The sequence below is a fragment of the Arachis duranensis genome, chromosome 9 (genome assembly GCF_000817695.3).
Source record: "Arachis duranensis cultivar V14167 chromosome 9, aradu.V14167.gnm2.J7QH, whole genome shotgun sequence".
Classification (NCBI taxonomy): Eukaryota; Viridiplantae; Streptophyta; class Magnoliopsida; order Fabales; family Fabaceae; genus Arachis; species Arachis duranensis.
Window position 1 is genome coordinate 11,645,324 of NC_029780.3, and position 11,477 is coordinate 11,656,800.

An 11,477-nucleotide genomic window follows, 5' to 3' on the forward strand; every position below is an offset into this window, starting at 1 on the left:
ATTGAAAATATTTTTTATTTTAATAATAATATATATTATTTTAAATTTATTTTAAAAATATATATTAAAAATAAGGTTATTTTTTATTTTGTATTAAGATATAATTAGACATAATAAATACATGTATGAAATAAATATAGATAAATATCGTATTCGAAATATGTAGTATCGCAACAAAGTGTCCCGTTTCATATATTAAAACTTTTTTGTTTTAACGAATTAAGCAGTAGATAAATTCAATGAAGGGTTAATTTGTCAGGACCTTCTTTCTCATTTCCTCCCTTAAATGCTCAATCCATTAAGATTCCCGAGTTTTGCAGTTGGAACATTCACGTATTGGAATAGCCGAATAGGAAATACAGTAACGCTTGCTCACAAAAGAGACGATTAGATGAGAGCATGAATCACAATCAGCGTCAATGTCCTCGCATGATCAAGTCCTAGCGTCTCTCCTCTCCCAGATTGTTCTTTCCTTCGACGGCGCCGTTTTGGGCCTCGCCTTGGCCTACGCCGCCATCCGCTCCATCCGCAACTTCACCACCAACTCCGCCTCCCTCCGCAAGCTCCGTCGCGCTCCCTCCGTCTCCGTCTCCGACCTCCGCTCGCTCATCTCGGACTCCGATGGAAATTCTGACGATGGCAGAATTGTAGTTGTACGTGGCACCGTTGAGCCCAAGGCCGCCGTCGACGGCAGCTGGAAAAGCTTGAGGCCAAGCCTCTTGGTCTCTCGTGAGTCCTGCGACAAAGCCGTCGTCCTTCAAATAACTCAAACGGTAACCCTCTTTTTTTAATTTCTTTTCTAGGTTGTAATTTTCTTAATTTTACAGAGATATAAGCCTGTGATTAGACATATATGAATAATTTCATTTAAGGAAAAAGTTCAATATCTTCAGGGTTTGATTAAAAAATTTGGATTAGCGTTGAGTGATTATTTGAGTTTTGGGAACATTAGTTTAACTATAGCTTGTGCTTAGGGTTTGTATAGTTGAGATGTGGAAGTTGTGTGTTCCTGTCTGCAGTCTCGGCAGTGGTCCATGGTGGTGCTCCATTTCTGGGCAGATGGCTGATATGGGGAGTGGGCACCTACAAATGACACTCCAATTCTCAAGAGAGCATAATGTTTTGTCTATGCCAAGAGAGGGTTCCTTACCATAGGATTTTTATAGGTGTGCCATGTGGTAGTGCAATAATAGTAATAAAGATAAAGTGAGGATTAATGACATGAATAGCCTGGCAGAGTGTGAAAAGGTTGGAAATCCCTGGAATGCAAATGAATTTTCTTTTGATTCGGAGCTTTATTTGAAATTTGAACTCTACTTTGGTTGGAATTTCAGAATCATTTTCAGTTGGTCCTATAGTTTTTTATGCATCACCTTTTTTTAACCTAGATTAGATCTGCCTTACCCCTGTTAGTTGAATTTTCTCCGCATAATGTAATGAAAATGTATGGTTGTTGATAGCATGTTTCGAGTCCCAAATTATTGTGTGAGACTGAGCAGAAGTGAAAAGATGTATGTTTTCCTTTTGACCAACCCTTGATTGCATACCATAAACCAAAGACACTACTAGTCATTCTATTATGTAGCTGCACTCATCTCCACATTTGTTACTTGTAACAATCCACACCCATATATTTATTCTGGAGGATAACTTTATTATGGTGTTTTGGAATTTTTGGCATTTTGTTTTGACAAAAAAGAAAATGATGTTTTGGACATAAGGTCTAGCTAGTAATGTGTCCTCTTATATTACTGATTAGATTGTTTGTGAGGAAATGGTATTGTGATTAAGATCACTGAATTAAATAACTATTTTTTTCCAAATTAAATTTATTCATCTATTTGACATTTTTAAAAATGGCTTTCATGTATTACATCATTAAATGCGGATATTTCTTTTTTGTCGATGAATTTGTGTTCTATCTTATATGTCATACAATTTATTGGTTATATAGAATATACAACATTAACTAAGTATTTTTCTTATATGAATGTCTTGATGTCATGAAGTGTATATACAATGAGTGGAAGGGCTTATTTGGATGGACTTCAGATCTTCGAGCTATTTTTGCAAGGTCTTGGAGACAACCAGAGTCTAAATTCCTAAGAAAGGTAATTTGTTACAAGTGTAACAGATTGAGATTTTAACTTTCTCATTATTTGAATTTAATATGGTAACGTGCAGTATATGCCATGATGTAGAGTATTTGGTTGGAACACAGTTCGTCCTCCTTTAATGATGGGTTTTCAAATAAATAAGTTCTATGGGATATAATTAAATGTTTGGCCCATATCCTGTGTAAATCTCATGATCTTTGAACTTTTCCTATGAAAAATGTTGAGAAACTGGAAAGCTATGCTTTACTTATCTTTTGGTAGCACTTTGCAGGACATGGTAATATTGTTCACATTCTTGTGATTGTAAACTGATGGTAATGATAATATTTCAATTGGAATTCGGAAAGCTCATGCAATATTCTTACAAAATTTGTACCAAACATGGTTATTTCTTGTGAGTAATAAAACCCTAACATAAGAAACTGTAAAAGTACTTGTTATATATAAAAAAAATTCTTTTGTTTCTAATAAGAAGTCAATCTAACAGGCTCTTAATGTATTGGACTGCCTTTGTTGATTCCTAGCTCCTTCCATCTGCTTTTTTTATTTTTTTAGCTCTGCTTGAGATGTCTTGTTTGTTATGGTCATCTGAGCAGATTATAGAGTGGCATTTAGTTTCTATTTGTTCATCATTTTATCTTCATTTATTTAAGAGATCCCTATTTATCTTTTTTAGGTGCCTTTTGTTCTGGTTGATGTTGGACGGCAGCCAAGTACTGAATATGTTGTTGTCAACTTAGATGGATCAAGACATCCCTTACCTCTGACAACAGTTTATCATAAATTACAACCTATAAATGCTTCTCCTTATACATTCCTGCAAGCTCTTTTTGGGCATGAGTATCCAGTGAGTAAATATTCTCCGCTCCTATCATTGATTGCTTAGAGTTGGGAGTTATGATCAATACTTATGCTATTAAATTCTTGAGTTCGTCTGTTTTGGACCTTCCCTTCCAAAAGTCTCTTTTGAAACCGTTGATCTTGATTCTTGGTATGCCACATTTGCAGAAAGTTTAACATATAATGTTTCATTTCTGAAGGTTGGACTACTAGAGGAAGAGAAAATTCTTCCTGTGGGGAAGGATATCACAGCGGTTGGCCTTTGCAGTGTAAGAAATGGAATTCCCGAAATTAAGTCATGTAAAGACCTACCATATTTTCTGTAAGTTTCTTTTCCTTTAAAAGAACTATTATACTGTTCATCATGGAATACTCTGCATTGTCATAAATTTGGTTTTAACGGGGATTGTTTCATTTGAAGGTAGCAAAAATGCATAACACTTTTTTTAATCTGATGGAGGTCCATACTATGGAAAAATCTCAAAATAGTTATGGCCCCCCATTATTTGGTCACCATACATTGGTGATCATAAAAGTGATTTGAGATCCATCAATAAGTATCTACATAGCTCAACATATATGAAATTATTCAACCTTGTGGAAATGCTGCATTGCTGCTTATGGCAATTGGGATGCCTTTTTCAGGTCGGAGTTGAGCAAAGATCAGATGATTGTAGATCTTTCCTTCAAAACGAAAGTACTGTTTTGGGGTGGAATTGTTCTTGGTTCAGTATCAATTGGGATTCTTGGCTATTCAGTCGCTAGGTATGTTGATTTGTTTTATCTGTACATTTCTTACAACTATTATCTACTTGAATGAGCTTACTATAGACATGATACATGACAAGATTTTGTCCACTTAGTTGACCCATCTAGAGGGATAAGGCTCTGTTATTAACTTATTATTATCTAACATGATTTGATGAACATTATAGATATGGGTTGGGATCTGTTGACACCAGGTGTAAGTCATATATCACTTGCATCGTTGATGGATTGATGAAATTCAAAATCTATAAAAAGTAATTCAAAATCTATAAAAAAAGTTATTCAATTGCATAAGTATGACATGACTTACATCTAGTGTCAACGAATCTCCACTATATATGTAAGTTTTTAACCCTAAATAAACAAAAAATTAACTAATAAAGCAATTTTCCTGATCCAATATTATTTACGAATATGTCCTATTTTTGGGTAGTGTAAATCACAGTGGGGTATTGCAATTTAAAAATATACACATTCGGGGTGTATCTTTTTTATTAATTGGTAGTAAATTGTACTGGGTACTTCCTTCTTATTTAAAACTGAAACTGTTCATAAATCGCACTAGCCTGCTGCAATTTATGGTTGATTTACTAAAAAGATATCATCCACTGTGATTTATGTGCAACGCGAATAAACAATATACATTTATTGCGATTTATGAAGTAGTGAAGACAATATTTCCTAGCTTAGTTTCTTGAAAATGGTCCTACTGATGCCATCTTTGTTATGTGCTGTTAGAGACCCTAGATTCTGTAAGGTTATTCTCACAAGGGCGAGAAAGAAAAGATTCTAGAGATTTGCTAGTTGTTAGGTACATATACAGTGGCGGGTTAGGATAGCAGGTAAATCTCTTCCCGGAGATTTGATGGAGAATTTCCTTTGTGCCCAGGCTATTCTATTTGCTGTTGTATCCCTTCATTAGTTTATTACCCCGCTTGATCCGAATACTATGCCATACTGGACTGAATTTTACTAAAACTTGTCTTGGATTTAATTTCCCACATAGATTTCTTTATTTCCATCTTTTACATGATACCAGTTCTTACTTGTGAAATAGAGAAATCTTTTTATTAATTTGAGATACTATTATTTCCTCTCTATCATAAAAGAGTGTAGAAATAGTTTGGAATAAAATTACTTATGATAGGATGGGTAGAGTTGGTTTTAACTTTCAACTCAGTTGAGTTTTGCTTTTGTTTTCAGAAACTGGAATAAGTGGATGCAATGGAAAGAACAGCGGCAGCGCCAGCAACAAAGGCAAGCAGTTATTGATGAAGTTGATCCTCAAGTGGATGAGCAGAATGAAGATATTGCAGATGGACAGTTGTGTGTCATATGCCTGATGAGGAGAAGGCGCTCTGTTTTCATCCCCTGTGGGCACCTTGTGTGTTGCCAAGGATGTGCCATATCGGTGGAACGCGAAGTGGCACCCAAGTGTCCTGTTTGTCGACAGGAGATTCGGGAGTCAGTTCGGATTTTTGAATCCTGATTAGACTGAGCTCGACTGTTCTGTTCACTGTTGATTGTTATGAACCAGTGAATATCCGGTGTAGATCTTTGAATTTGGTTTGAATAGGTTGGAGGTTCATTTGTAATCTCCCCATAACAGGGATATTTTGAGTAGTATTTTAAACCATATAGGAGTTTTCAAATTTGCCAGTTGCAATATAACATATAGATATAATTACACCTATACAACCAACCCTGAAATGTTTCTTGTGAATATAATCATTAAGGCCATATTTGAGATGCCTTCCTTTTTGTCGTACTACTTCCAGATTATAGATAGATGCTTGAAAAAGTAGGCAGTTATTTTCTGGGTAATATGGCTTGGAGTTTGGAGTCAACATGTGCATGATCTTATCGCCAAGGATTTGAGTTTCTGATTGACCATAGCAAATAATAACTAACTAATAATTCAATCATAACCAAGTCTAAATTCGTCCCCAAATTTTTCTGAGCGTTCTTTTCAGTTTTTTATTCTTGTTTATTGGTTTGTTAGTTCTCGAAATTTCCAAATTTTGAAGCAAATTAGTCTTTAAATTTACAAAATGGAATATTCAGTTTTCACTTAAAACCGCTCAAATTTATTTTTAAACAAAAAAATTGGTCAATTCATGGTAAGTTTAGGACTAATAAACAAATATTAAAGATTAAAATGATCACTCAAGACAAGTATTGAGACTAATTTAAGATTTTACTCTTTTTTTTTTTATTCTGGAAGATTTTACTCTATAAACATAATACTGGCTGTTGCCGCTGCTTCATCCACCATTTCATCACCCTTTGATCTCCAAAAGAGTAGGTTTTTCTTGATTTCTTGCTTATAGATGAATGCATGTGGTTGTAGGCTTGATAGATGATGATATACGCCATTGCATGTCAATTATATGGACTGATTTTGGTTGCATGCTTGCTGGACTTTCTGTTTTAATACTGATGATAAAGGTGTTTATTTTATTAGAACTTGGATTAGGGGGATTTGATGAAGTAACAGATGATTATGACTGAAATTGATTGTTTTTGATAAATTAGTTAGGGTTTACTTTAGTGATGATGTAGGTTCTTTGATGTTGCCTTGAAACCTCAATTTGGTGCCCCAAACATCTTATATAAAATAATGTTGAGTTGTTAAATACTTAAATTTGACACTTGAAAATTCTACTTTTTGCAGAAGGAGCTGATGAACCACTGAACCAGTTACTTGTGAGGACAATTTCTTGACCTGTAGACACATTTTTTTAGTGGGACCAAATTTGAGAGGAGGAATGGAGGATGGGTGTGTCTAGTAGTATGAAACCAAAATTGAGAGTCTTTCAACCTCTCCATAATTAGATATAAACTAGTGTTTTTGTCCGCAATAATATTACAAAAATATAAATCTTTTAAAATTATATCAGTTTTGTTTTAATATTTTAGATTATATCACAGAATATTTATAGAATCGAACTACTTTTACAAAAATGTCGTAGGGACAAAAGTCTCCATCGGTTAAGAAGACTAAAATCTCCATAGTTAAAAAAAATTAAATAATAAAATTTTTAGTAATTATTTTCATATGAATGAATTTTTTGTTAATAATTAATTTGAACATTTATTATTTAAAATTTAAAAGAATTTAATGTGTATATTTTTACATTTGATTAGGTGTTAAGTTTGTTGTACAGATTAAAATAATTAATTTTTATTTTTATGATATAAAAATAATATTTTTCTCTATAAAAAAATATAATTAGATATTAAGATAAAAAAATTTATATTAATAGTTATAAAATTAATTTAAAATTAATTTTTTTTGAAACAATTAAAACTTGATTCTAATTATTAATTACAACATTAGTATTTTCTCCAAATTATATGTAATAAATATTTGAAAGAAAAAAATAAAAATAAAAATTAAAAAGATAGGCAATGAAAAATTGAAACTAAATTAAAAAAATTAAAAAGATATGCATATAATAATAATAACAATAATATAATTTTTTTATGTGAATAATACTACGTGATCCTTTTTAGTTACATTTAATTACAAAATTAATGTATTTTTTACAATTTTATGAATTTATTTGAATGATATTATTTATTAATTTTAATTTTTGTAGAACAGAAAGATAGAGAAAGAGAAAGAAAAAAAAGAAAGATACAAAAACAGGAGAGAAGGAGATTGTTAATTTTAGAGGAAAAGATTTTATGTTAATTGTAATTAAAAATATATCATGACACATTTTGGTTTGTCGAATTAGTAATATAAAATATAAATTAGAGGTAAATACCAAATTGGTACTCAAAAGATTCTGGCACTGACAAAATGGTACCTGACATCTATTGACAAAATAGCTCCCGAAAGATTTTAAATTTTGACAAAATCACCTAATCGTGAGAAGATGACATCACAGTGAACGAAAAACACTGATGTGGCCTTCCTCCTCCTCCTCCTCCTTCTCTTCCTCCTTCTTCTTCTTTACCATGGCGGAAGGGAACGCAAGGCAATGTGCTGCCATGGCAAAGGGGACGTGGAAGGGACGCAACGGCGTGTTGAAGAAGAAAAAGAAGCGGCGAATACAAGAACGCGACGAAGTACTGCCATGGCGGAAAAGGACGCAGCAGTGTGCCATAGCGGTCTGGCAAAATGGGATGCAAAAGGAGACGCAGTTGCGTGTTGAAGTAGAAAAAGCAGTGAACACGAAGAATGCAGCGAGGTGCAGCAGCGTGCCATGGCAGTCTTCTTCTTAAGCTGCCATAGTAGAAGGGGACGCAGCGGTGTGTTGAAGAAGAAGAAGCAGCGAACACGAAGAAGAAGCAATGACGTGTTGGAGAAGAAGAAGAAGAAGAAGAAGGAGGTCGCCAGAATTGTCCCCGGAGCTCTCTGCCATTATCAGAGCTCTCTTTTGATGGCCACATCAGTGTTTTTCATTCACTGTGACATCATTTGTAATGACCCAATTTCCAGTACGTCATGATCATACTGAAAACCGAGTGTTTCCAACTTGCTTCCTAGGTATAACTATTATTTAATACTAAATCTATAATCTTGTTATCGCGTAATCGATTTTTTGAGAAACTTTTTTTTTTATACAAAAGGATACGGAAAACTAAATTAGCATGCTTTTTTTACTATTCCCACCCTTGAGCTTTTTAAGATGAGACTTTTTTTATCTTTCAACCATTTAATGTAACCATTCGAATATTATTGAACTATTAATATTTTTTGGGAGCCCCCCACAAAAAAAGGGGATTTACTTTTTTATATATTTTATTTAATTTAGGTTTAATTACTCCATTGGTCTCTATAGTTCCGCAAAATTTTTAATTAGGTTCTTATACTTTTTTTCCTTTTAATTGAGTCCTTGCACCAATTTTTTTTAATTGAGTCCTTACACTTTTTTTCTTTTATTTGAAGTCCCTGTACCAATTTTTTTAGTTGGGTCCTTATACAATTAAGCCAATTACTACCAAAAGGGACCTAATTGAAAAAAAATTTGGTGCATGGATCCAATTAAAAGGAAAAAAGGTATAAGGACCTAACTGAAAATTTTACAAAACTATAAGGATCAATAGAGTAATTAAACCTTTAATTTAATATTATAGACATAAACATATATCGGAAACATACACCTATTCTTTACTCATCTAGTAAACATCTCCAGACACCTAGATGGATAAATTAATATGTATCAATATCCGATAAAAAAAATACGTATCTACTATCCACAATCCATAATCTATATTCATTCATGAACAACAGTACAGAAAATAAAATACAAGAATAAGCAAAGTAGTCATAATAATATATATCATGTACGTATATATATATAGACATCATAAAAAAGAAGTCAATTAATACACCCTTTCATACACCCTTTATTCAAAATATATACATATATAAACACTTGATACTCCGGGACTTGGCTCATAGAAGAAGGCTTTAGTCTGACGCCTGAACTAGTCTAACAAGTCTAATATAATACTGGTTTCTCTGTGGGTCTAATAAAAAATGAGAGTCTAAACCCAAAATACTAGTGCTAAGCTGAAGCCCTGTCAAAACGAGCTACTGTATCTCAAACTGTTTGCAGTCAAGCATCACTATCAGAAGATGAAATCTCCTCCACCTTCGTATATGCTCCTCAGGCTCCTCATCGTCATCATCAGATATCTCTATTATCTAAAAGGAATCTTAGGTACCGCTGTCACTATATTGAACCACGTGTACAGGTCCACTAGCTAACACAAGTCCGTCTACTAGCATCTGTTCTATTCCCTCTGCTGAAGGACTCGACTGATTTCCTGACTTCACTTCCGACAAAAGTGATGCAATTGGCTCAAAAGGAATGTCCCCAATAGGTTGAGGTGTGGGAACATACTCTTCAACTTGAACAGGTTGAGGCATTGTTATCAAAACCGGATCGACCGGTTTGACCAGAAAACCAATGAACCAGACCCTATACACGTGTACAGGTCCACTAGCGAACACAAGTCCGTCTACTGCCATCTGTTCTAGTCCCTCTACTGAAGGACCCGACTGATTTCCTGACTTCACCCCCGACAAAAGTGATGCAATTGGCTCAGAAAGAAGGTCCCCATTAGGCTGAGGTGCAGGAACATACTCTTCAACTTGAACAGGCTGAGGCATTGTTATCAAAATCGGACCGGACCGACCGGTTCGACAAAAAAATTGATGAACTGGGTTATACCGGTCCGGTCCGATGATTGGATCGTACAAAATAAGAAATCGATACGAACCGGTCAAATCTAAAGTGAACCGGTAGAAACCGGTCAAACTCAATGAAGACCGGTCCGACCGAAACATTTCAATTTCAAAATTTCATCAAAATGAAACAGCTGGTGTTCAAACCCCCTCCCTCAAGGAGATACACGGTAGCCACAACCACCAGATTAACTTGCTTGTTACTAGTATATATGCAAATTAAAATACATATTGATACCTTTCAGCAAATAATTTACTTCTATTTAATTATTTTAATTTTAATTATAAACTCACTTATTATTTTTTTCATAATTATATAATATTTATTAATATTATTTTTCATTCCATATTGTTTAGAATAGCTAGATATTTTTAAAATATTAGTAAAAATATGTATTTTAAATTTTTAATTCTAAATTTTTTACTATATTTTGTTTTTTATTTACATAGGACCGGGTCAATCGGTTCAACCAGTGACTCATCGGTTGAACCAATAAACCAGTGACCCAGTAATCTGACTGGTTCGGTTCTGATAACTATGGGCTTAGGGCTAGTTGATCTCCTGGCTGTACTGGATAAGGGTGTCTAGGTCCGTCTGAAAAAAGAAGGTGAGCTGCGTTCGGGTGAAGCCACGATAGTGGAAACGCATATGGTGCATCAGGATCAAAGTAGAGAGTATCTATCGGGTGCTAGAAAGGTGATTAGGTGTCAAGGGTGGGGTTAGGTGTCAAGTTATAAAATTGATTAGTCAGCGGTTTAAATAATAAATATCTTAAACGAATAATTACAAATGTTAGATGTATTAAAACACAAGTAATAATACATATGAGGATAAATATATACATGTTACTAATATAAAGGACATTACTAATATAATGATTAGAAGAAATAAAATATATGATGAAGCATTAACAACTCTAAATTCACCAAAAAATATCGATATTTACTTATATCGGCGGATATCGAATCCGATAATAATAATAATATTATCTTAACTCTATTTTAATTATAGCATGTAAAATAAAATATTAACATAATAATTGTTACGGTGGGTAACCGGAGATTGATAGAACAGATGGTGTGGGATGGCCCAATCGTCCACGAATGGTGAGCTCCGGGTTGGTTTGCACGCTGGAGCCTTCTTCCGACTTGTATACGTGGGTGAATGGGGGGTGGTACCTGCAAAGACACTCCGATGCCTAAGTTAGCAAGAGTGTGAGCAGGTCTAGAGAGTATTGGGCTTAGAGATACCTGAGGGGTGTCAGTGTATTTATAGTGGTGAGCCAATAACCACCGTTGAAGTAGTGCCGTATCTTTAGGGTGTTAACCGCCCCCATTATCTTGGGGAGGTTAAGATATGGCTTTATGAAGTGGTTAGAGAGATTTCAGGGGCGGTTACTCATTCGAATGAGTATTTATTTGCCAGCTAATCTCACATCCGACTTCTTCAGATCAAGTCATGGTTGATACCGACTTCTTATGTGAAGGTCGGTACTTAGCTAGGCTTAATCCTTCAGATTAGGCCTTTTATTTGGACCTGGGCCTTT

General features: G+C 34.3%; 1 protein-coding gene across 1 annotated transcript; it reads left to right on the forward strand.

Moving 5' to 3' along the window:
• The first annotated feature begins 240 nt into the window (after positions 1 to 240).
• On the forward strand, positions 241 to 5,496 carry LOC107464774 (E3 ubiquitin-protein ligase SPL2). Its single transcript, XM_016083741.3, has 6 exons — positions 241 to 773; positions 2,010 to 2,111; positions 2,794 to 2,964; positions 3,158 to 3,279; positions 3,603 to 3,722; positions 4,929 to 5,496. Exons 1-6 carry the CDS (start codon positions 420 to 422, stop codon positions 5,212 to 5,214), a joined length of 1,155 nt encoding a protein of 384 aa, XP_015939227.1. The 5' UTR covers positions 241 to 419; the 3' UTR covers positions 5,215 to 5,496.
• The last annotated feature ends 5,981 nt before the right edge of the window (positions 5,497 to 11,477 follow it).

Bases quoted from the DNA above. Each gene is read 5' to 3' on its own strand.
- LOC107464774 (XM_016083741.3), top strand. From the start codon at position 420: ATGTCCTCGCATGATCAAGTCCTAGCGTCTCTCCTCTCCCAGATTGTT. The intron at 774-2,009 runs GTAACCCTCTTT...GATGTCATGAAG, and splicing joins TCCTTCAAATAACTCAAACG to TGTATATACAATGAGTGGAA. The intron at 3,723-4,928 runs GTATGTTGATTT...TTTTGTTTTCAG, and splicing joins CTTGGCTATTCAGTCGCTAG to AAACTGGAATAAGTGGATGC.